The following is a 20,414-nucleotide window of genomic DNA, read 5'->3' as shown; positions in this document are numbered from 1 at the left end:
AGCCTATTACTACCAAATTGGCAAGCGCCTTCCCAGGCATCGTCCTGTCTCGCTGCACATCGGCCAGCCCCTCCCCCATACATCAGCGCCATGCCCAACAGCTACCCGATGGATGCTCCAGCCCCGCATCAGGTGCGATGACTGCTTCGGCGCCATACCCTTCTCTGCTACACCATCTGCATTCGGCCTTCCCCCAGTCGCTTTGGCCATCCAGCTTGTCGGTAAAGCAGCCACTGACCCATATACCCAACCGTCGCCGCAACTGGGAACGCCATCGACCCGGCTCGACGCACCCCGTTTATCGGCCCTCCCTTAACGCAGGAGCTGTCGGAATCCGAGCAGGATGAAGCCCTCATGATGCTCCTGCAATCGCTCTTCAAAGTCGCGGCCCAGGGATCAGTAGGGCGGATCCCGTTCGCCCGGGCCCTGCTCGCCAAGATCAAGGACGAGCGGACGAGGCCGATCGAGGAGCCGTGCATGTTAGTGTATGCGCCGGATCGGAGACTCTTTGCAGACCGTCCATCGCCAGCTTATCTGGAGTCACCGTTGCAAGGCATTTGGAGAAAGGGCCTCGACGGCAGCCATGGACCGACTGGTTGCGTCGGGATCTCCGTCGCCATGGCATTCTTTGAGATGGCTGGAGCGAGTGGAATGCGGGGGATCTGGATGCGACTGATCTAACAGGATACCACCCGCTGGCCCGCTTTCTCCTCTCGTCGCATGCACTTTTCGGCCTCCCCTGAACCACATTCCACACTGGTTCGCATCGCACCGCGGGAACGCCAATGTTCCTGCTTCACAGCGACGAGGTCGAGGTTGTGGCCGCCCTCAAGTCTGAAGATGCATTCGATTCCAATACTCCCCAGCGCCTCTCCTCTGCCAGCGCAGAGGGCTTCAAGAGCGCCATCCTGAGCAAGGGACGAAGCTTCAGCTCCGGTACCGGAACCCGGCCAGGTGCCGAGTCGGACGAGCTCTTCATCGACATTCCAACCACGCCACTCAAGGCCAAGCAGTCCGCAGCTCTGCCTGAGGTGCTCTCAATGGACGTCCCTGTCGACTATTCGGACACGATTCGGTCGCCGATCCGCCACAAACCCAAGAGCGACAAGCCGACCTCGAAAACGCTGCTGGAGCGCATATCGCAGAGCAAGCCGATCGACGTCGATGCCATCGGTCGAAGGGACAAGCTGACAGGGCCGGCAGAGCAAGACCACTCACAGCCATTCGCTGGTGGGAGCTCGTCCTCCCGCATAGTCCACATCCAAGATGCCATCGCTCAGTCAAGTGAGCGTCTTGTTTCAGGCGTGCGGGAAGCCGCTGAGCGGCATCGGAATGGACTGCCGGCACAAAACTCGACAACCGGCGAACCTGCGAGCGCTGCAGGAGATCCGTCGGGCCATCTCCGTCAACTGCAGACAAGCTCGGCCCGAGATACAACCCCGCCTCGAAAACGAAAGCTGTCCAACTCTGCCGAGGCTCAGCATCGATCGAAACGTCCCTCGCCGATGGATCCACCGCACAGACCCACCAGCAGCCGAGATGCCGAGATTGGCAGCATGATGGGATCGAAACAGAGCGCCGGGCCAGCCTCCGGGCCGCCGAGCCTGGCAGCCAAGCCCTTAACAGAGCCCATGGGCACCAAGACATACACCCTCGAGGAGATCCAGACCGAGGCCGAGCAGATCCAAAAGCTGAGAGAAAAGGTCATCAGTGAAAGTAACCAGAGGCTCAGAGGCACTCTCGAATCGCTGAAATGGATGAACCCAATGACCAAGGCCGACGCCATGGCATCTCTGACAGGCAAATCGCGCGAGCTCGCTTCACAGCCGTCATCGCTGGAGAGCTGCTCGATTCAGGAAGCCTCGCGGGCTTCTGCCAAGGAAAGCATGGCGTCTGTGGCCCAGGCGGCCTCGTTGGCTCGCATGTCGAGCGAGCTTTCGGTCACCTCGACGGAAGACAGCTTCATAACAGCTTCTGTGATCCCGTCACAAGATACGCAGTCTGCCCATCCCACAGAGGTCAGTTGATATACCATGCATGCACATTCGCTGTGCTCCTGTGTCCACATAACCTGTCGACTCACTAGTGCGATGCTCCGCTTGCTTGATTTCCTTGTCGCAAATAACAACCAACCAATGCAGCGGTATGTGCCAGCCCCGAACGTGGTGGTGCTGGATGTGCCCGAGCCCGATCTGGACGGTCTTGCGGCCGACCCAGAGGATCCAGAGGATCCAGAGGACCAAAAGGATCATAATGAACACGACGAACACGAACACGATGAACACGATGAACACGCCGAAGCCGCCGCCCAACATTCCGATGAGCGGTCATCCTCCCCCGAGATTCTGATCAATTCGGGGCCCATCGAATCCACATACTCGCTGTTCAAGTCGGTGGTCTCGGGTGGCATCATCTCCAATCTCTCGACCGGGAGCAGCTTCTTGAACAACATCATGGGCAAGGGCCAGGCCAAGGATCGAGGCAAGCCCGTGATTCCGGCTCTCGAGGCTGGCAAGAATCGGGCCATCAAGGCCCAGCAGCTCGAGGAGCAGCGCAAGCTCAAGAAAGTGCAATCGGATGAGCGGAGGGCACAGCGCGAAGAAGAGCGGAAGAAACTGGAGGCTGTCAAGAAACGACAGGAGCTGCTTCAAAAGCAGGAAGCAGAGCGAAAGACAAGGCCGCTGGTGCGTTGCAATCGTATAGGAGCTGACTTGGTCGCTGATATGGGTGCGGGTGCGTTGTGTCGGCGACTGTGTCGATCTTCGCAGCGGTCGCTGGTCCGATTTGGCCTTCCTGGCTGACCGAGTCACCTCGACGTGGAGCAGAAAGCTATTGAGAACAGCAAGGCGGTATTGGAGGTCCAAGAAGCAGCCATGGCGGGCGGCCTGCCGAGCAAACCCGACAAGCCGAAGAAGGTAGGGGCGAGGGGGTGGTCGTTCTTGCGCTTGGGAGGGCTTCCATCTGCTCTGTTAGTGGACATTGGCGACCAAGGCGATGTCTCTCTCTCCCGTGTGGCTGTTTGATGGGCGAGTGGGCTCTGTCTCGAAGGCGACTCTAGACCCAGGAACGCTGACTTGGCCTTACCTTTCAGTCACAGCTGATGCCCAAGCCGATGCCGATACCGACCTATGATCTTGATCCGCATGACGGGTCTGATGACGACCACGCCCACGGCCAGGACCACGGTCGACGACCGCCACCGCCTGCCACGCTCGAACTGCAGCCTCATCAACCTCACGCCAGCACGTCGGCGCCGATTCACACGAGCTCCGTGTCGTCCAAACCAGCTCCAGTGCTGCCCGACAAACCGTCCCATATCAAGCGGTTAGAGGAGCTCAAAGGCGGCGACTCGTGGAAGCATCCAGAGGTAGGTAATCGATGCTCTGCCAGCCAAGCAAGCGTTGCAACCCATTGCGTTCCTCCACTCAACAAGCCTCACCCCTCCCCGACTCACGCACGACCGCTGGTTGGCTTCTGCAGACCCCGCACAGCCCCTACAAGCCTCTCTTTGTCGGCGGCTCCACCAAAGTCACTGCAAACACGCTGCTGCCTCTTCCGAAGCAGCCAAAGTCCTTCTTCTCGCCGGCACCACCGCCGCTTCAGGCATACGGATCCCATCCTGCACCGATCAAGAATCCGTTATTGGATGAGCTCTTTGCGTCCTCGTCAAGCGGGCCCTCGTCCTCGGGAATGCATCGAATCATGGCGACCACAACGACCGGCAGCACCAAGCTTTCCCATCTGGACGCCAAGCTGACAGGCGAGCTCAACAGTACACTGGCGATGGCGGCCAAAATGATCGGATCGGATGGAGCCACCAAGCCGTCAAAAGGAGGCAAAGAGGTGACGACCATCATCGACTCCAACGGCGATCTGCCCGAGCCGGACAGCGAGTAAGTCTGCGTGGAGAGCTGTCGAGAATCGGCCATGCGTATATGCCCAATGTGCACAATATCCGGCGCGAGTGCACCAGCCAAATCGGTAAATGCGTACACGAGCTCACTCATTCGTGGTGTTTCGATCCATGTTCTCTGTCACGCTCGAACCAGCAACGACCCGACGACGCCGCAAAAGAAGAAGCTCAATATCCCGGCATGGGCAGAGACCCCGGAGCTGAAGCGTGCCCTCCACAGCCAGCAACGGCGAGACCCAGAGAGCATCTTTGGAATGGTGAATCCCGACGGCCTCAAAGGTGAGGCTCGTCAAGATGGAGATGCAGCAGAAAGCCAGGCGATCCGACGGGCAGCTTGGACCCTCGGCTCCGCGGCATCGATCTGCCGTGGCGTGTTGTGTCGAAGGCTGTTGATTACATTCAGCGGCTCTGGGATCGTTTGGGATATCATTGTGCACTGCTGATTTCGAGGCCGCCCCCGAGGCTGCTCGCACACATGCTGACTGCCCTTCTCCCTCACAGACATGTTCAACAGCCTCGGCATCCCATCAAAGGCATACCGTGCGCGCGCCAACTCTGCCTGGCGTGGAGATGACGTCCTGACGACCGAGGAGAATGAACGGTACAAGCAGAGTCGCGGATACGAATGAATGAACTGGATCTATACACAATACACTGCAAACACGGCTGTCTTGACCGGAGCACAGTGCATCGTTGGCTGTGGGGGCCTGTGGTTGTTGTGCAAAAGCGGATCGATGTCTATAGCACTGGGCCAAACGCGCTAGGCGGAAGGGTCCTCCGATTTGCTCGTACCATAGAGCTGAGTTGTGCGCGAAGGCATATTCCAGCTTTCCCAAAGCGAAACCGAACACCCTGCTTTGAGCCAGGGCTATCGCTGTGTTCTGGGTCCTGAATACACACCCGCCAAGCGACTCAAATCACCCGACTATCTTGGTGTGGAGAAACCACGGTGGCTCTCCTGATGATCAGATGAATGCGCCACACTCCCGGGTTGAGATATCAATGCCAGTTGATCGTCGCCACAGGGAATCGGCCAGATGTATTCACGACGATGTTCCCAAAGCCAAACCAAACGACTGCCAGCCAGGACCCGCAGACAATCGCACGGCTGCAAGCCCGCAGCAGCAACCGATGACCGACAAGGTTCAGGCCTCGGATGTCTTGCCTTGATGTGTGAGAGAAAAATGGACTCTGTTCCGTTTTTCCTGGACTAACTCTCACAGCCTATGTACATCTGCTGATCAGAGGCCACCGCATTTATCAAGCATAGAGCTGAGGCAACATCGGGCCAGAGGGAAAGATCTTGGATTCAGCTGTGGCTCTATCTTGGTCAAGATGGAGGAGGGAGAGGCTGCATTCGATCTGAACCCAAAGTACCAACCATCGAGGGCTGTCAACCCCGAGGAAGCGGCTATTGAAAGCAGACAAAGACGCCTAGATCCAGCCAGACGGCAAACAGCCACTGGGGTTGAGAGTGGCCGAAACCCTGACTCTCGAGCTTGTCTCCCCCCAACCGACCAAAAAGAAAAAAAAAAAAGAAAGGAAATACGATTCAAGCATAGGGAAAATATAGCATGGAGGAAGGAAGCCTGCCAAAAATAATATAAAATATCGCAAAATAACTCGGAGAGGGGCGCCGCAACAAGACAGGGCGAGACAGCGATCGGGAGAAGGGACCATGCAGCGGTCGAGCTTGGGTCGGACTGGACCGGACTGGACTGGACTAGTCGAGGAGGGAGGGGTAATCTGTTGTCCATCACATCTAGTTTCGGCAGCGCTGAGTTTTCATGTGCCGGAAGAGAGCGTCGCTGCGGGTGAACCGGGAATGGCACAGGGAGCAGGCAAAGGCCTTGGGCAGGTCGCTGTGGGTGACCATATGCCGCCGCAGATCCTGTCGCCGGAAAAACGCCTTGGTGCACAGCTCGCAGGCGAACGGGCGGATGGCCGAGGGGTTGGTGCTGGGTCGAACGCCCTTCTTGGTGGCTTTTTTGGGCTCTGATACTTGCTTGGATTGGGCAAAGGCGTGAGCTGAGGGCGATGGCTTGTGGTGGAGGGTGTACGATCCGTTGGCCGCCACGATCGAGGCAGACGCAGCGAGGGAAAAGCCTGGATGCGGCGCTGTACTTGGTGGCAGCGGCTTGAGGGTTTGCTGGATGTAGGTTTGCAGGTCGGGGAAGCTGCCGGGCGCCGAGTACGACGGCTGGGCCATATGCTCGGGTTTGCCATAGGAATCCGACGCGCCGTAATAGACAGCATGCTGATGGCGATCCATTCCGGTTTGCGGGTGGAAGACGGGCTTCGAGGACAGGGCTCCGGCTGCACTGTGGCCGAGGAGCGCAACAGAAGCCGCCGGGTACTCGAGCGGGCTCCAGCGTGGAGCGGCTCTTGTGGCGGCCTCGGGCGAGAGCACCGGGAGCGGGTTGAAGCCATGGGCAAAGTACATTGAGCCTGGGTCGGAGAAGCCAGCGGAGCCGGTGGCGCTTACGGGACTGCGCGGCCCTGGCTCTGAGGGCGGCGCCAGCGCACCCGAGTGGAGGCCGGCGATGTGCACTGGGTGCGGGATGGACAGCGAGGACTCTTGGTCCTTGGGCTCGGGGGTGAAGTCTTGGAAGAACACCGCCGGAGCCAGGGTATGGGGATGGTGGCGCTGGGTGGGAAGCGGCGCTGGCTCGCGCGGGGCGGGGGCGCACATGTCAGCCAGCGCGAGGGGCTCGGGGGTGGGCAGCGAGGGATGCCCGGACGCCGCTGGCGAGAGCGACGTCATGCAGAAGGTCGGACGGTACGAGAAGCTTGAAGAGACGACGGGGCCCACTGTTGCCGCAACGGACTCGGCCATGCCGGCCATCGAGACCACGGCAAAACTTGGCTGAGGGTCGCAGGCGGCCGATGCAGCCAAGGTTCCTGTTGGAGTTGCAGAGACTGGGACATAGAGGGCCTGGGGGGCTGAAGCACTTGACAGAGACGCATAGAGAGGCAGAGAAACGGCAACGACGGTAGACTGCGGCAGTTGGACGTTGGATGGATAGATTGCACCGCTGGAGGGGCGGGTCGAGGGATAAGGGGCCAAGAGGGCGTGGTCGTGGCTGGAGGAGGACTTTTGGGGCGGCCCGGCAAAGGCAGAGTCCATCGATACAAACGATCGTCTGGGCTGTTGAAGCTGGATGCTGTCCATGGTGATAGACGAGGAAGGAGGCGGCGAAGGGTAGCAACGGAGAAGGACGGAATGGCCTGAGGATCGAAGGGCGGTCGAGTGTAGCTGAAGAAGAGCGGATTTAGAGAACGGATTTAGAGAACGGATATAGAGAACGGGTTTAGAGAACGGGTTTGGGGGGAGGCAGTGAGAATTTAAGGGACAAGTAAAGACTGAGCGAGGCCGTAACGGTGGTTGAAGTGGGCCCGTGAGGATTCAACAAATTGGTAGACAACGGCAAAGGTATTTGACAAGGAGGGCAAGTAGTAGTGGAATTGTGGCCAAGCCGGACGAGATGGAGGTGTAAACGGACTGCAAATGCCAAGGCAGTACGGCGACAAGAGCGACGATATCTGTGTCTGGGCAGAAACAAGATGGACAGATAGACCAGCACCCGAGGAGTATTCGGAGCAGGGTCTTGTGCGGCAAGTAGGATCGGCGGGTGCCAGAGGAGACGGCGTCAAGGACGGCGCGGGGGAAGTGGGGGACAGGGCTCGAGGTTCGGGGGTGGGGCGGTATAAACACACCAGGGGCGTGGGGCAGACGAACAGGAGGCCGCAGAGGCGGTCGTGGGTGCGGTAGATGGGATAGAAGGAAGCCGAGATGGAAGTGGTAGATCCAAAATGCACAGGATGTGCAAAAGTTGTGATGGCAGGAAGGGCTGTGACGATTGCAGTAACTGCAGAGTTCGCAGCGGGCGGCGGTCGGGCGTGGTCGTCGGGCAGAGACTCTGTGCGCACGGCCAGGCTCGCGGATGGGTCTGCGGGCGGGTGAGGGAGAGGAGCGCAAGTGGCCGCTGCCGCCGGTCTGTTTTTAACCCGGACCTGTCCCCGAACGCCTTTCCGTCCTTGCTTTCCCAGCATGTCCATGTGCTCGCGCGGGCCTGGTCGTCGCACGGCCAGCCTCCGAGCCAGCCTCCGAGCCAGCCCGGGAGGCCAGACGATTCCCGAGAACCGGAGTGCGCAAACAAATGCATACGTAACCTGCTATTTGCGGCCTTGTTGACCCGCGCACCACTGCCCTTTGCGCTGGCTGTATACGCCCGGCTGCAGACATGGCATGGGCATGTCTGGGCGCTGCGAGTGGCCCCCGTCCCACCAGCGGGATAAACGCCTTAATATCCCGGCATGGAGCAGGCAGGTGGCAAAGGGGCCAAACGCTGCCGTGTGGCCAGCACGCAACACCGTCGCTGCAAGCCCACCGAAGAAGAAAGGACAAGAGCAACAGAGCCGCCCCAAGGGCAGACGCAAGGCTGGAAGAAGCGCCCAAGGGCCAGGGGGCAATCTGTCGACGGCAAAATGCGGCATTCCCACAGCGACAACGGGAATAGAGCGGGAATAGAGCGGGAATAGAGCGGGAATAGAGCGGGAATAGAGCGGGAATAGAGCGGGAATGCTCATGGGAACGACAACCGCAACCGCAACCGCAACCACAACGACAACCACAACGACAACCACAACGACAACCCCAACGACAACCACAACGACAACCCCAACGACAACCACAACAACCACAACAGCAACCACAACAGCTGCTGCAGCCTCGGTGGCGGCTCGGATGGGCCAAGGGCAGGCGATACCTTGTCGGCCGACCAAGCACGACCGGCGGTATGCCAGCGTGCAGACGACGCACGGTGGTATCCGCGCTGCAAGGATAGCTCGGGCTGTAGGTGCAGCGCCAGTCTCGCGAGCAGACGAATGGAGACATGCTCGAGCAAAGAGAGTCAAGGATGTCGCCTGCCCGAATGAAAGGTGTCGCCTGCCCGAGCATAGGATGTCGCCCTCGGTCGCTGACATGCGTTCGGCTTGCGATATGGACCGGCTCCATGCGATCGCGACCGGGCTGTGCGCTGCAGCGGGATTTCTGCACCTGGCCCGCACCTGGTCCGCACCTGGTCTGCGCCAGCCCACCCCCAGCGACCCACCCGTCGCCATCGTCTGGCTCCTTTCTTTTCGTGCCCGGTTGCACCACCTTGACTCCCGCCAGCATCCACTCGAGGCGGTGGGGTGGTGGTCCAATCGCCGCGCGCCAATGTGTTTGGCAGCTTCGCTCGACAAGGCCGCTGCCATGCGCGGAGCAGGCGACAGACGCCACTGTTGTGCTGCTCGCTCTGCTGATGCCGGCCCATTCTCTCTGTCGTGGGCAGAGTTGCCAGCCCCGCATGTGCTTTGGGCACCGGGGAGCTGCTTGACCAGATACGGCGAAGCCAGCAGTCTGGCCAGCCCGTGTGTGCCGAGCGGTATTCAGTGCTTCGACTCGACTCTGCTGCGACGCAGTTGACACCCGCCCGAGTGGCGCAAGCAGCTCGCCCAAGCATTTGCGCATTCGCACTGCGGTTGTTCTGGATCGCATCGGTGGTGCTACTTTGCATGTCCCCCTTGCTCTCTGTCCCCGCATAGCCTCTTTGGCGACTTTCATTTCGCACCACCCTCTGCAGCCGCATTTCATTTACTGCCTCATTTCACCTTGGCCGCTGGTGCGCCCGCTCGCTCCTGCCGCCTCCGGCCTTGCGTCTTGCCTTGTTGACTGGGGTGACGGTGGCTCCCTCCGCGCTGCCCCAAACCCAGGGACTCTGTGGGCATTCTCGCTGACATGTTGGTGTCGTCAGTGGGCAGAGGCGTGTTGTCGCGGCGCCTCCAGCCGCACTGCGTCTCGATGCCTGCTGGGGCGATTGTTGTCGTGGCAGCACAGTATGGGAAGTCTGGATATCCTTTGGTGGCCGTCTGCCCAGAGGCACAAAGGCTTCATTTGCGACGGCCGGTCCTTTGCTGCGACCCGCGCATCAGCTGGCCGAGACCGCTCCATGGTGCCTCCAGGGCCCGCTTTCTCACGCCCCTTCGTCCCCGAAAGATCCCAGCCGCGACCCACCCCCCTCCTCCGGCATTTGTCTCTGGCGACATGTCCTTGCTCTGGCCTGGGTCATCGACGTCCTTGCCCCCCAAAATGAAGCCAGCGTCCGTCACGCTGGTGCAGTCGCTCTGGCCCCACCCCCCTCTCCACCGAGCCCCGACCCATCACACTGCGGCCCTCTCTCATCGGCACTCTGGCCAAATACCTGGCGGGCGCTGCCTCTCCGCTCCAGCCGACACGCCTGGGCACCGGCAGCCGTCGCTGGGCGCTCATCGGCGGGAATCGAGCCACAGGCACCCGTCCGAGACCAACGGCCCCTCCGCCTTCCTCCAGACATGAGATTGTTTGCGTCGAGTGAGCAAACGAGACCAAGAGGCACCTGCACAGACAAGCAGTCCTGCCCAGCTGGAGCCAAGATTGTACCCTCCACGCAGTGCCTTCCGTACCCCGAGTGCCTCCCTCCCTCAGGGCAGTCGCCCGACCATTGCGAATGGAGATGGGAGAGGAGGGGGCCGGTGTCCGATATCCTTGGAGAGGTAGGAGGACTTTTACTGACTTGGTCATGGCACGCGAGTCCACCTGAAGCCAGAGGCACATCGGAGGCCGTGGGAAGCACATCGCACCACGCCGCATTTCGTCTCAGTTCAACTCATCACAAAGCATCTCATCTCATCACAAGGCATTCCATGTGAATACTTAGATCCAAAGACTCCATGATGAGCCGATCCCGCCCGGCCCTTCCGGCGAGCATCACGGACGTGACGCCGTGGGGAGGACGAAGCGACCCCGAGCCTCGCGACCAGCAAGGAACATGGGCGGCGGCGCAGACTCGGAATAGTGGGGGGGGGCGAGCAGGTCGAGAATAGATCGCGACGGAGCTGCCAACAAGTCGCCAGACCAGGAGTCAATTGAGCGGTGGGCTATATTTTGGGATTCGCCGTATTCACATACAGAAAGCACGCCGCATGTTTACAAATGACCGGAAGAAGAGAGGTGGAGTGAGAGGTATGGATTTATAGCTGGGCCGCAGAGACAATTGTTCAGTCGCATCGGCAGGGCCGTCTCTGAAGAGTGCTCGACTGCATCGAGGCTGCGTCCAGGCTCGCGCAGGCTGTTTAGCCCTTGTGCTCGACAGGGACGGTGACGAGCGAGCCGTTGACGATGGTGGTCTTGAACTGCTCGGGAACAGGCTTCTCGACATAGTCGCCGTCGGCACCCTGGATCGAGACGTTCATCTCGGAGCTGCCCCCCCCCCCAGGCGGAAAGGCGGAGGGCGACGCAGAGACGCCGAGGCGCAAGCGGAGTGAGCGGTGGCGACAGAAAAGACCAGAGCCGAGGTCAGCAAAGGGCACACGCGGGGGACGCATCGAGGCAGAACAGCCAGTCGATCCATAAGACCGATAGATGGAAACCAGATGGACAACGCGCATGCTCAAATGCGTGTCAGCAGCAAGTGTCAGCTGCCACTATCCTCCGATGTCCTCCGGGGACATCCGGGCGCCGGACCGCCCAGCAGACCAAAGATACCACCCACCTCTTTGCCGACAGCAGCTCGACGTCGAGGCACGCGGGGGACAGGAAGAGCTGGAGGCCATCGGTCTTGTCGACAACAACGGTGGGAGCCTTGCCAAGAACCTGCACCTGGGCCGACTTGCAGTTGACAATGTCGATGGTCGAGACCACGTTGTCGATAACGACGCCGACCTTTTTGGAGCCGTCTGGAGGCGTAGAGAGTCAAACGACGGGGCCGCAACCTCAGCCTTGCTCTCACAGAACAGATCAAGCAATACCTGGCGGCACCCATGTCTCTGATATTCCCTGGTAAGGATGCTCACTCCAGGAGGGGGGCTGATACCGCTGCAATCGCATGTCGGACATGCACACTATGCTCGCGGACCACACATGCACAAATGCCGATGGGCAAACTCGGGCCGCTTACCAATGGTGATGGCGTTGACCTTGCTCTTGATCTGGATGGTGCACTGGGTGCAGTTGTAGATATAGACGACGTGCTTGACCTCGGCCTGGTCAATGGTGATGTTGGCGCCGCTGGGTTGGTTTTCCTGCACACATATCATCGATTGGGTTAGCAGTGGCGATGACACTTGAGAGTTGGCCACCCGAGCCTCCGAGCGCACCGACACCGTCGACGAGTCTCGCACAGATACTTACAACCACCCACTTGTTACCCTCAAGAGCAAACTTGGGGGGAGCCTTCGGGGCAGCGCCACCAAACTTGGGGGCGGCGGCAGCAGCGGCTGGCAACAGTAACGTCGATTCGTCAGTTCACATACTCGCTCTGCCTCCACGCATCTCCACAGGCGACAAAACTGCTCGCAAGCCGCGGGATATCGCTGCACGAAACCGGCACTACCAGGAGCATGGGCCGGGGTGGACGGAACAACGCTGGTGGCACGCAGTTCGGGGTTCTTGTGGGTCATCTCGGACTTGTCGACCTTGCGCAGACCTACATTGCAAAGGGTTGTACGGTCAGCCGTACGGCCAGCCGGCAGCGTAACGCACCGAGTCCGCCTGCTTCGTCCTCCACATCACAGTCACTCGCCGCATCGACTGCGTCGACTGCATCAGCACCGATTCCAAACGTCAACGACAAGACGTGTCGTCCGAAAACAATCGAATCATTACCGGTGGTGAGACCGTCCTTGTTCAGCTCGCTGAAGAGATTGGCTGCAACCGCAGGGCGCAAGGGAGAGGGGGTGGCGGCGTTGGCGGGAGTGGGAGGGGGAGTAGCGGTAGGGGCAGCGGCTGTGGATGTTGATGTTGATGTTGATGTGATCGCAGTCAGTGGAGGCGCTTTCGGCAAAGCCCAGCACTGGACTGAAACAGCCTCGATTGGGGTTGACCTAGTTGATCGGGCACCACAGCTGGGGCAAAGAAGGCGGGGACGACTTGTCCTCTCTGGTGGTACTTACCGTTGAAGCTCTTGGCATCGCCGCCCTTGGGGTTCCAGGCCAGGCCGGTGGTGTGCCACTTCTTGACGTACTGCTGGAGATCCGTCAGGATGCTGATGTAGGCCCGGGTCCACTCGACATGGGCACGGTCCCTGGATAGTAAAGCAGCGGCGAGCCACAAGTCAGCCAATGCATTTTGCAAGGAGCAAGCAGCAAGCAACAAGCAACCAATTGCATGCTGCTTGAATCGGTCCGAATCCACTCAGCCCGGAAGAGTGGTAGCGACCAGGACATACGCCGACCGGTCTCATGCCATCCAGGCCCTCTCTTTGTAGCCCATCCTGCATCTGTTCCGGTACACTCGGCGATGCTTACTTATCCTTGTACTCCTTGACAACACGGTTGGCATAAAACTGGGCCGAATCCTTCATCTCGCCGACAAAGGGAGCAGGGGCGGGCTCCTGCGTGAGCACAACCACGACCGAAGAGCCAGGAAAGGATGTGAGATATACCGTCGCTGTGGATGGCATTCGATCCGCCATGGTAAGCGGAATCTCGAGCCAGGCAGACCAAGTCCCAGGAAGTAGGCCGCTGCCGGAGCATGTCCACCCGCCCAAGACCGCTCCATGATTGCGGGACGCTCAGCCACCAAACGAACCCTCGGAGAGCCAATGCACACCGATTGGCCGCCACTGCCCGTGTGTCTTGGCAGACCAGCCAGGACAACTGAGCCCCACCCAGTGTCCCATCCGAGCACACACAGAGCCAGGGTCACTCACAACAACAACCCAGCCGAGGGCGGGAATGCCCTCGGCGACGGTCGACAGATGGTTGAAGAAGGGAGAGGGGCGGTTCGAGTCCTTGATGTTGGTGATCTTCTCGACAGCGGCGTTGGTGGACTTGAGGAGCTCCTGGATGGTGGGGACGTCGGGCTTCTTGGAGGCCGCGGCGATTTGGATCAGGGCGCGCTGGGCGCGGAAGGCCTCGGTGAGGTAGCCGACCTGCTCCTTGACAAGATCGTTGATGGCAGCCGACTGGTTGACAAAGTCGGCGACGGGGCCGTTGATGAGGTCGTCAAACTCGGCAAGGGCCACGGGAACGGCGGCTCCACCGGGCGAAGGCACCGAGGGCGAGCTGGTGCCGGGGGTGGCCGAGGCGGCGGGGACGCCCAGGGTGCGCTGCTGGGCAATCTCCTCGAGACGGACGGTGGCAGACTCGAGACGCTTGAGGATGTTGGAGAGGGCAGATTCGGACATGGCGGGAGGACGATGCGATCAGAAGGACGCGGGCGAGGGCGATGAGATGGGAGGGAAAGAGCAGATGAAGACGATGCCAGCCTGGCGCGAGGACGCCAACAATGATCGAAGGCGGGCTGGCCAATCCATCCACCCCCCTGGTGGCTGCGCAGAGGCGAGGCCGGGGGTGTGCGGGAGCGAACGAGAGGAGGGATGGATCTTGGTGCTATCGATAGCGTTGATGTGGATGTTTTAATAGTGTTCATGAGGATGTTTTAATAGTTTTGATAGTGCAACTGCACTTCCAATCTTCGCCATCCAGCTCGAACACCACTCCAGTCCATCCGTCTCTTCCATTCATCAACCTCGACCTCGACCTCGCCCAAAACAATATGCCGACGCTGCTGTTTGCTGCCCTGGGTAATGCTCCGTCTGCTGCTTCCAAGCGCCCGTCCATCTCTGGCTCCATCTGTTCGTGCTTATGCTCCCATCTCCACCATCCCAGGGTCGATGGGCGATGTGCTGTTTGCCTTGCAGCTGGCCCTGCATCGAGCGCACTTGGGTGACCAAATCGTGTTCTTTACCCACTCGGATCACATCTCCACCTTCCGGCATGTTCACCCCGAGCCAGCCATGCGCTTCCGCTCCTGCGGCACCGATGGGCAGCTCAACAGCGACCTGGACCATGTCTCGAAACACACCCGGCGCCAGATCGAGCTCGCAAGGCTGGCCGAATGTCGCTCGCTCGATTTTGATCTCGTCGTCTTCAACCTCTTTGCCCTTGAAGCACATGCCCTTGCCGAGGCAGCCGATGTGGGCTCGATCGCCGTCTCGCCGTTCCTGCCGACCCACAGGCCTTTCGCCATGCCGCCGACACTCTGGGCGGATATCGTGACGATGACCATGGAAGCTGCCGATGCTACCGATGCTGTCGATGCTGCCGACAGCGGCGAGCAAGGCGGCACATGTCCTGCCGTCGAGAGTGCCCGCCCTGTCAATGCAGACCGCAGCAACGCCCAGACAGCAATCTGTCCTCCGGATTTCCGCCTCTGGATCTGGCGGCTTTGCCTCGACGACATTGGTCGATGGCGCACATCGCTTGGTCTGCCCGAGTCGGTCGTCAGCGCACGCCAGGACCATGGAGCTCTCGAGTATCCGGACATTCCGCTGCTGCTTCCAATGAACTCCAGGTGGGCAGGGTCTGTCCCTGGAGCCCATGTTCTTGGGCACTTTGATCCTGGGCAGGTCTTTGGCCGGGCCGAGTACGCCGAGACCAACGAGAGCGAACCACCAAGCAACTCAGGCCCCGAGACCGCCGAGCATGATCCGATCCTGGCATTTGTGAACAGCAACCCTCAGGCCCCAAAGGTGTTTGTGACTTTTGGATCGATGGAGACGCTTTGTCCGGAGCTGGCCGAGACACACTCGCCGCAGCCCGGCGACGGACCCTCTGTCCTCTGCAACTTCGTGCGCAAGGTCGCCTTTGCGATGCGGCTGGCCGGATGCCATGTTCTCTGGCAAGTCACTGCCGGATCACCCCTGACAAAGGCTTTGCAGTCTGCTGCATCTGACCACATCAGGGTCTGGGATCGGCCGGTTTCGCACTCAAAGTATCTGCCCCTCTTCAACGCTGCCGTTCACCACGGAGGGGCCGGGATCGTGGCTGCTTGTCTGTGTGCAGGCATCAAGCAAATCGTCGTTCCGCTGATGTTTGACCAGTTCGATTGGGCCGAGAAGGTGCAGTCCGAGGGTGTTGGCCGGTCCCTGGACTGGAATGACACGACCCTGGTGGACTGGGGAGATGCCATCGCCTGGTCGCTGGATCGCTCGGATCTCGCCGCGCTGGAGCGATGGCAGAGCGAGCTGGATAGGGATCGGGAAGAGGGCGTCTGTCTGAAACGAGCCAGCGCTGTCGTCGACGGCACCCTCGTCGAAGGGCCGCAGCGGCGGATCGCATTGCTCTGGGACAGGAAACGCAGCAGATCCGACAAGAGCTTTGATCCGCACGAGCCTACAGGGAAACGCCGATGAACACAGCGGGACGGGATGCCGAGATCCAGCATTTGTTCCAGCAGCGCTGCCATGAGCAATGGTCACGGCGTGCCAGTCGTCGATGTAGGTCTGCTGGCATTCGCACATAAATGCATACATAGGTACATAGATACAGAGATACATACATACGCGTGCGATGCTGCTCTCAAAGTAGATGCGGTCATCTCGATGTCGGTTTGTGAGCGCTTTATTACATTCTCGATCAGGACAGCGTCCATCAGACATCGAACGGGGCTGTCGGCGCCGAGGATCGCAACAGACGGCTGTCCGCGGCGAGTTTACTTCTGCTGGAGCTCCTTGACCAGCTCGATGTACTTGGCCTGAGCGGCTTCCTTGGTGGTGCCTGGGTCGGATTGCGCATGTACAAGGGAGAAGGGGGTGTTGTTAGGTGCGGTGCTGGTCAGCAATTGGGATGGGCGAGGCAGACGCTCACAGACCCCGAGGTACCACGAGCAGAGCAGAGCAGCGCCAGTGCGAGGCTTACCCTTGAGGTTGGTCCAGGCGGTCCACTTGGCCTTGGCCTGGAGATCGAACATATGGGGCTGGGCTGTGGGCGCCACAAGAGATGAATCAGCAATAGGTTTGTGGGTGTCGGACACAGCTCGAGCGGACAGGCCACTCGCCCCCATCAATCAGTCGGGGTCATGGGCCACCGGGGGGAACCAACTCGCATCTGGCAGCAGCGCTGGGCTGGGCTGGACAGATCCGGACGAACCGGCAGTGAGAGAAGAGCACGCCATACGCACCGGTGGTGTTGTCGCCGTTGATGCCCTGCTTGAAGTGGGCGTAGAGAGCAAGGAGCTCGACGTTGGAGGGCTTGTTGGGGAGGTTCTTGACGTCCTCAGCAGCCTTGATGAACTCGGCCTGGATACAACGAGGAGCCCACAGAGCAGGGTCAGAGATCAGGAACGGGCCTCACCGGACAAGCAAGAAGTCCGGCCCGTTCGAAACGAGGGGCAGTTGGCCGAGAGGGCGAGGGAGGCAGGTCTGCGCGCTGGAAAGAAAGCATGTGGATTGCAAGCCCGGCCAGGAGCCAAGAACCGCACACGTCTGGGCGAAATCCTCCCCCCAGCCACGAGAGCTGATTCCAGAGACGCATCGCCAACGAGGACCACACGTCTCCGAGCCAATGTCGTCCAGGCTCGGCGGGCAGCGGACAGAGAAACAAAAAAAGTGCCACTAGCCGATGCTGCCGAGAGCCTGGAGAGCGCAGCCGATGGCGGAACAACTCATGGCCGAAACAGCCCGAGAGCCACACAAGCGGAGCGAGCCCTGACGGAGGGAGCAAGCCGGCGAGGACAGCCAACCGACCAGCCAGCAGCGACAGACAGGGGGGAGCAGATAGACAGAGAAGCAGACCGAGACGGAGACGCAAGGATCGAACGACGAGACCTACGTTGTTGGTGGAAGCGGGGTCAGACATGGTTATGAGGTGGTGGCGGCGACGGGATCGGTGGTGAGGGCGATGACTTGGTTGAGACAGAGACGAAGCAGGGCGATCGAAAAGCGCAAATACGAGGGGGGAGGACGAGGGCGGCGACGGCGATTGGCCGGACACGCGCTGCGCACGGACGGGCCATGTGAGTCTGTGGTCCTGTGGATGCATCGACAAGCGAGAGCAAGGTTTCCCTCGCTCGCCTGGATAATATCCACACCCATGGCGGGGCTGGCGCTCGGAATGGGCGAGCGAATGGACGGGCGAGTGCGAGAGGAGCAGCGTCGGTGGCGGGCTGTGGCTGCATCGGCGATGGCTGGGAGACGAGCTCGCGTGCGAGACAGATGCACCAGACTCGGACCACCTCCCATCTCTATCCCACCATATGCGGCTGGGCGAGATCCGCTTGTTTGGACGCAAAGCAGCATTTGGGTAGTTATTCAGACCCGACTCGGGGGGGGGATGTTACTGGGCTGCTCATGACCTCCGGTCAAGGCGCCGTCACGCAGAAGCATCAAGTCTCTCGCACGATTGGCGGCGCACGTCCGAGTGAGGAAAGCAACCCAGGCAGCGGCCAGCTGGTGGCGATCAAAGCTCCTTGATGGTCCGGGAGGCCGCCTCGGTGTACTGCAGCCAGAATCCAATGGTCAGCGTGATGATGGCCAGGATGAGGCCGATGTTGGTGATGTAGTCAAACTGGCCCTGGCGTGTGCGCTTGACGCCCAGCTTGGCATCGTTGATCTGGATCCACTTGACAATGTTGGCAAGGGAGGTGCCGATGGGGATGAAGGACTTGTCGAACGGGTTCTTGGAGTTGCAGGCAGCATGGTTCTTGTCGCCGAGCTCGTAGGCGTACTGCTCGTACACACCCTTGATGCTGTCGAAGGTGTTGGACTGGAAAATGAGCTTGACAGTAAGGCCACGGCGGATCTTGAGGCCGGCTCGCTCAAAGATGATGCGGTTGTTGAAGAAGAGCGAGATGGTGGCGATGGCCATGAGCTAGCAAATCCGGTTGCGCACGGGGGCATTGGGGAGGTGCAGGAAAGCAGTGTCAGAGCGATGGCTACGAAAGACAGGACGGGTTTGTGGAGCATCAAGGTCGGCGCCAACAGCAAGTACCGACGACAAACGCCGACAACAGGCACCGACAACATGGCGCGAGTCGCAGCGTTGCCGCTCCGGTGCCAGTTTGGCCGGCTCTTCGCCATCGATGGATGGCCCTTTGAGCTCACCACACGCCACCATCAGTGTCACACCCTCTCCCTGCCCGGACGAATCGGCTGCCGCTGCCAAGCACGAGCTGCGGTCTGAAACTTGCGGGTTCGACACAACGTACCTGGGGGATGGCGCAGAATCGGATCACCGAGGGGTTGCGCAGCTTGGACATGTACTCCAGGCAGCTGGGCACCAGCTTGAGGGCGTCGGCGCACATGTGGTTCAGGCAAGCCAGGGCACGCTCGCGGTTGTCGGGAAGGGCCAGGACGGCCATGTCCTCGCCCTCGGGGACGTACTGCTCCCAGATCTCCTTGGGCCAGAATCGACGACCGTCCTGCAGATCCTCGTAAAAGTCCTTGATGATATTGACCTTCTGGAGGAACAGACCCATTTCGTTGGCCAGGTCCGGGAACTGGTCCAGATTGGGGTCCTCGAGTCCCGAGGCCGCAAACAGGCCGGTGAGACCGAGGCCGACGAGGCCGGCGGCATAGTGAGTGTACAGGTTGTAGTCTTCGATCGTGACGACCTTCTTTCCTTCACAAAAGTCGGCAAATCCGCAGCCCATGCGCTTGGCAATATCGGCAATGACCTTTTGATAGCTGTGGCGATGAGACGGAAGTACATTGGAGTGAAGGGGTCGGGTGAGTCGGAGCCGGCAGTGGAAAGGGCCCACCCATGGCCAATCACGATGGACTCGACACCTGCGATCTGGTCAGCCATGAGTGCCGCTGTCCAGAAAGCAACGTCCCAGATGGCCACTTGGGCATGGGCGGGACAGGGGGAGGGCGCTCTGGCACTTACGGCTCCTTGAGACTCAGGAACTCCTCGATGACGACCTCAAACTCCTTGACCAGGGGAGCGTCGGCCTCGTTCGGGCCAGACTCTTGAAAGTTCCATCCGCGCTGGTGGATGATCTGATCGAAGCGGCGCAGGATATCGCACTTTTTCTTCACATCAAGGGTCATGTCGTCCTCGATGGTGTCGAGCCCGCGCAGCACCAGATAGAAGATGCAGACGGGGTGGCGAAGCTCGTCGTCCAGCTCCTGGATGACTCGGGCGAACGAGCGGGAGCACATGTTGAGGTAGTAGTAGCAGAGGGCATAGTTGTGCTGGGGATCCGACTCTGGCGGGACCTTGGAGCGGTCCGCAAACATCTCCGAGGTCTTGGACTCGGAGAGCTTCCACTTGATGAGGGCGTGGAGCTCGTCTGGGTACATCAGCGAGGCCATAAACGCCTTGGCAGCCATTGTGGATGAGGGTCTTTGGGGAAGGGCTGTGGCTGGTGCTGAAAGGAGCAGGCGCTGGAAGGAGCAGACCTGGGGCAAACGCAGATGCAAACGCAGATGCAAACGCAGACGCAGATGTGGATGCGTATGCAGATACAGAAAAGTGCTGCCTCCTCATTTGTGGTTGGCTGGCTGGCTCGCTGGTTCGAGGCTGGCTGGCTGGTTCGAGGCTGGCTGGACGGGGCCATCAGAGCGGATCGAGCCAGGGGATGTGTTTGTGCCACGTGCCGCGGTTCCCAAACCGGGCAGTAACACTATCAATTTTTTCGATTGGCCGGGGTGCCACCGTTTCCGATTCGCGGGAGAGTGCGCAGCGATCGGTCCTG

General features: G+C 60.2%; 6 protein-coding genes across 6 annotated transcripts; 2 read left to right on the top strand and 4 right to left on the bottom strand.

The window, feature by feature from the left end:
- The first annotated feature begins 52 nt into the window (after positions 1 to 52).
- Positions 53 to 4,825, top strand: BJ171DRAFT_138597 (uncharacterized protein). The gene is made up of 9 exons (XM_053105697.1): positions 53 to 132; positions 322 to 485; positions 803 to 2,018; positions 2,142 to 2,684; positions 2,826 to 2,915; positions 3,092 to 3,367; positions 3,481 to 3,893; positions 4,050 to 4,192; positions 4,415 to 4,825. Exons 1-9 carry the CDS (start codon positions 91 to 93, stop codon positions 4,540 to 4,542), a joined length of 3,015 nt encoding a protein of 1,004 aa, XP_052965751.1. The 5' UTR covers positions 53 to 90; the 3' UTR covers positions 4,543 to 4,825.
- An 877-nt stretch (positions 4,826 to 5,702) lies between these two features.
- On the bottom strand, positions 5,703 to 5,864 carry BJ171DRAFT_405933 (uncharacterized protein; the record flags this gene model as incomplete). The annotated part of the gene is made up of 1 exon (XM_053107238.1): positions 5,703 to 5,864. A coding segment is annotated over one exon (162 nt), but the record flags the coding sequence as incomplete, so codon positions are not given.
- A 4,992-nt stretch (positions 5,865 to 10,856) lies between these two features.
- Positions 10,857 to 14,193, bottom strand: BJ171DRAFT_509242 (adenylate cyclase associated N terminal-domain-containing protein). Its single transcript, XM_053111366.1, has 9 exons — positions 13,645 to 14,193; positions 13,241 to 13,326; positions 12,887 to 13,017; positions 12,600 to 12,719; positions 12,328 to 12,420; positions 12,126 to 12,211; positions 11,893 to 12,016; positions 11,488 to 11,671; positions 10,857 to 11,195 (listed from the first exon to the last, which is right to left on the bottom strand). Exons 1-9 carry the CDS (start codon positions 14,119 to 14,121, stop codon positions 11,069 to 11,071), a joined length of 1,428 nt encoding a protein of 475 aa, XP_052965749.1. The 5' UTR covers positions 14,122 to 14,193; the 3' UTR covers positions 10,857 to 11,068.
- Positions 14,194 to 14,492: 299 nt separating this feature from the next.
- BJ171DRAFT_582813 (uncharacterized protein) lies at positions 14,493 to 16,131 on the top strand (the record flags this gene model as incomplete). Its single annotated transcript, XM_053114217.1, has 2 exons — positions 14,493 to 14,520; positions 14,606 to 16,131. The coding sequence occupies 2 exons, from the start codon at positions 14,493 to 14,495 to the stop codon at positions 16,129 to 16,131; spliced, it is 1,554 nt and encodes a 517-aa protein (XP_052965748.1).
- Positions 16,132 to 16,430: 299 nt separating this feature from the next.
- Positions 16,431 to 17,575, bottom strand: BJ171DRAFT_424979 (acyl-CoA-binding protein; the record flags this gene model as incomplete). Its single annotated transcript, XM_053107696.1, has 4 exons — positions 16,431 to 16,495; positions 16,637 to 16,699; positions 16,899 to 17,016; positions 17,549 to 17,575. 4 exons carry the CDS (start codon positions 17,573 to 17,575, stop codon positions 16,431 to 16,433), a joined length of 273 nt encoding a protein of 90 aa, XP_052965747.1.
- A 421-nt stretch (positions 17,576 to 17,996) lies between these two features.
- BJ171DRAFT_509233 (isoprenoid synthase domain-containing protein) lies at positions 17,997 to 20,166 on the bottom strand. Its single transcript, XM_053111365.1, has 3 exons — positions 19,604 to 20,166; positions 18,924 to 19,401; positions 17,997 to 18,586 (listed from the first exon to the last, which is right to left on the bottom strand). Exons 1-3 carry the CDS (start codon positions 20,047 to 20,049, stop codon positions 18,176 to 18,178), a joined length of 1,335 nt encoding a protein of 444 aa, XP_052965746.1. The 5' UTR covers positions 20,050 to 20,166; the 3' UTR covers positions 17,997 to 18,175.
- Between the last annotated feature and the right edge of the window lie 248 nt (positions 20,167 to 20,414).

Source organism: Polychytrium aggregatum, assembly GCF_025602895.1.
Source record: "Polychytrium aggregatum strain JEL109 chromosome Unknown BJ171scaffold_23, whole genome shotgun sequence".
In the NCBI taxonomy this organism is placed as follows: domain Eukaryota; kingdom Fungi; phylum Chytridiomycota; class Chytridiomycetes; order Polychytriales; genus Polychytrium; species Polychytrium aggregatum.
This window is presented reverse-complemented; position numbering and strand designations above follow the sequence as displayed.

Bases quoted from the DNA above. Each gene is read 5' to 3' on its own strand.
- BJ171DRAFT_138597 (XM_053105697.1), top strand. From the start codon at position 91: ATGCCCAACAGCTACCCGATGGATGCTCCAGCCCCGCATCAG. The intron at 486-802 runs GTATGCGCCGGA...CCTGCTTCACAG, and splicing joins GAGGAGCCGTGCATGTTAGT to CGACGAGGTCGAGGTTGTGG. The intron at 2,019-2,141 runs GTCAGTTGATAT...CAACCAATGCAG, and splicing joins AGTCTGCCCATCCCACAGAG to CGGTATGTGCCAGCCCCGAA.
- BJ171DRAFT_509242 (XM_053111366.1), bottom strand. From the start codon at position 14,121: ATGTCCGAATCTGCCCTCTCCAACATCCTCAAGCGTCTCGAGTCTGCC. The intron at 12,720-12,886 runs GTAAGTACCACC...CAACATCCACAG, and splicing joins CGATGCCAAGAGCTTCAACG to CCGCTGCCCCTACCGCTACT. The intron at 11,672-11,892 runs GTAAGCGGCCCG...CTACGCCTCCAG, and splicing joins GGTCAACGCCATCACCATTG to ACGGCTCCAAAAAGGTCGGC.
- BJ171DRAFT_509233 (XM_053111365.1), bottom strand. From the start codon at position 20,049: ATGGCTGCCAAGGCGTTTATGGCCTCGCTGATGTACCCAGACGAGCTC. The intron at 19,402-19,603 runs GTAAGTGCCAGA...TCATCGCCACAG, and splicing joins TTCCTGAGTCTCAAGGAGCC to CTATCAAAAGGTCATTGCCG. The intron at 18,587-18,923 runs GTACGTTGTGTC...CGGATTTGCTAG, and splicing joins GATTCTGCGCCATCCCCCAG to CTCATGGCCATCGCCACCAT.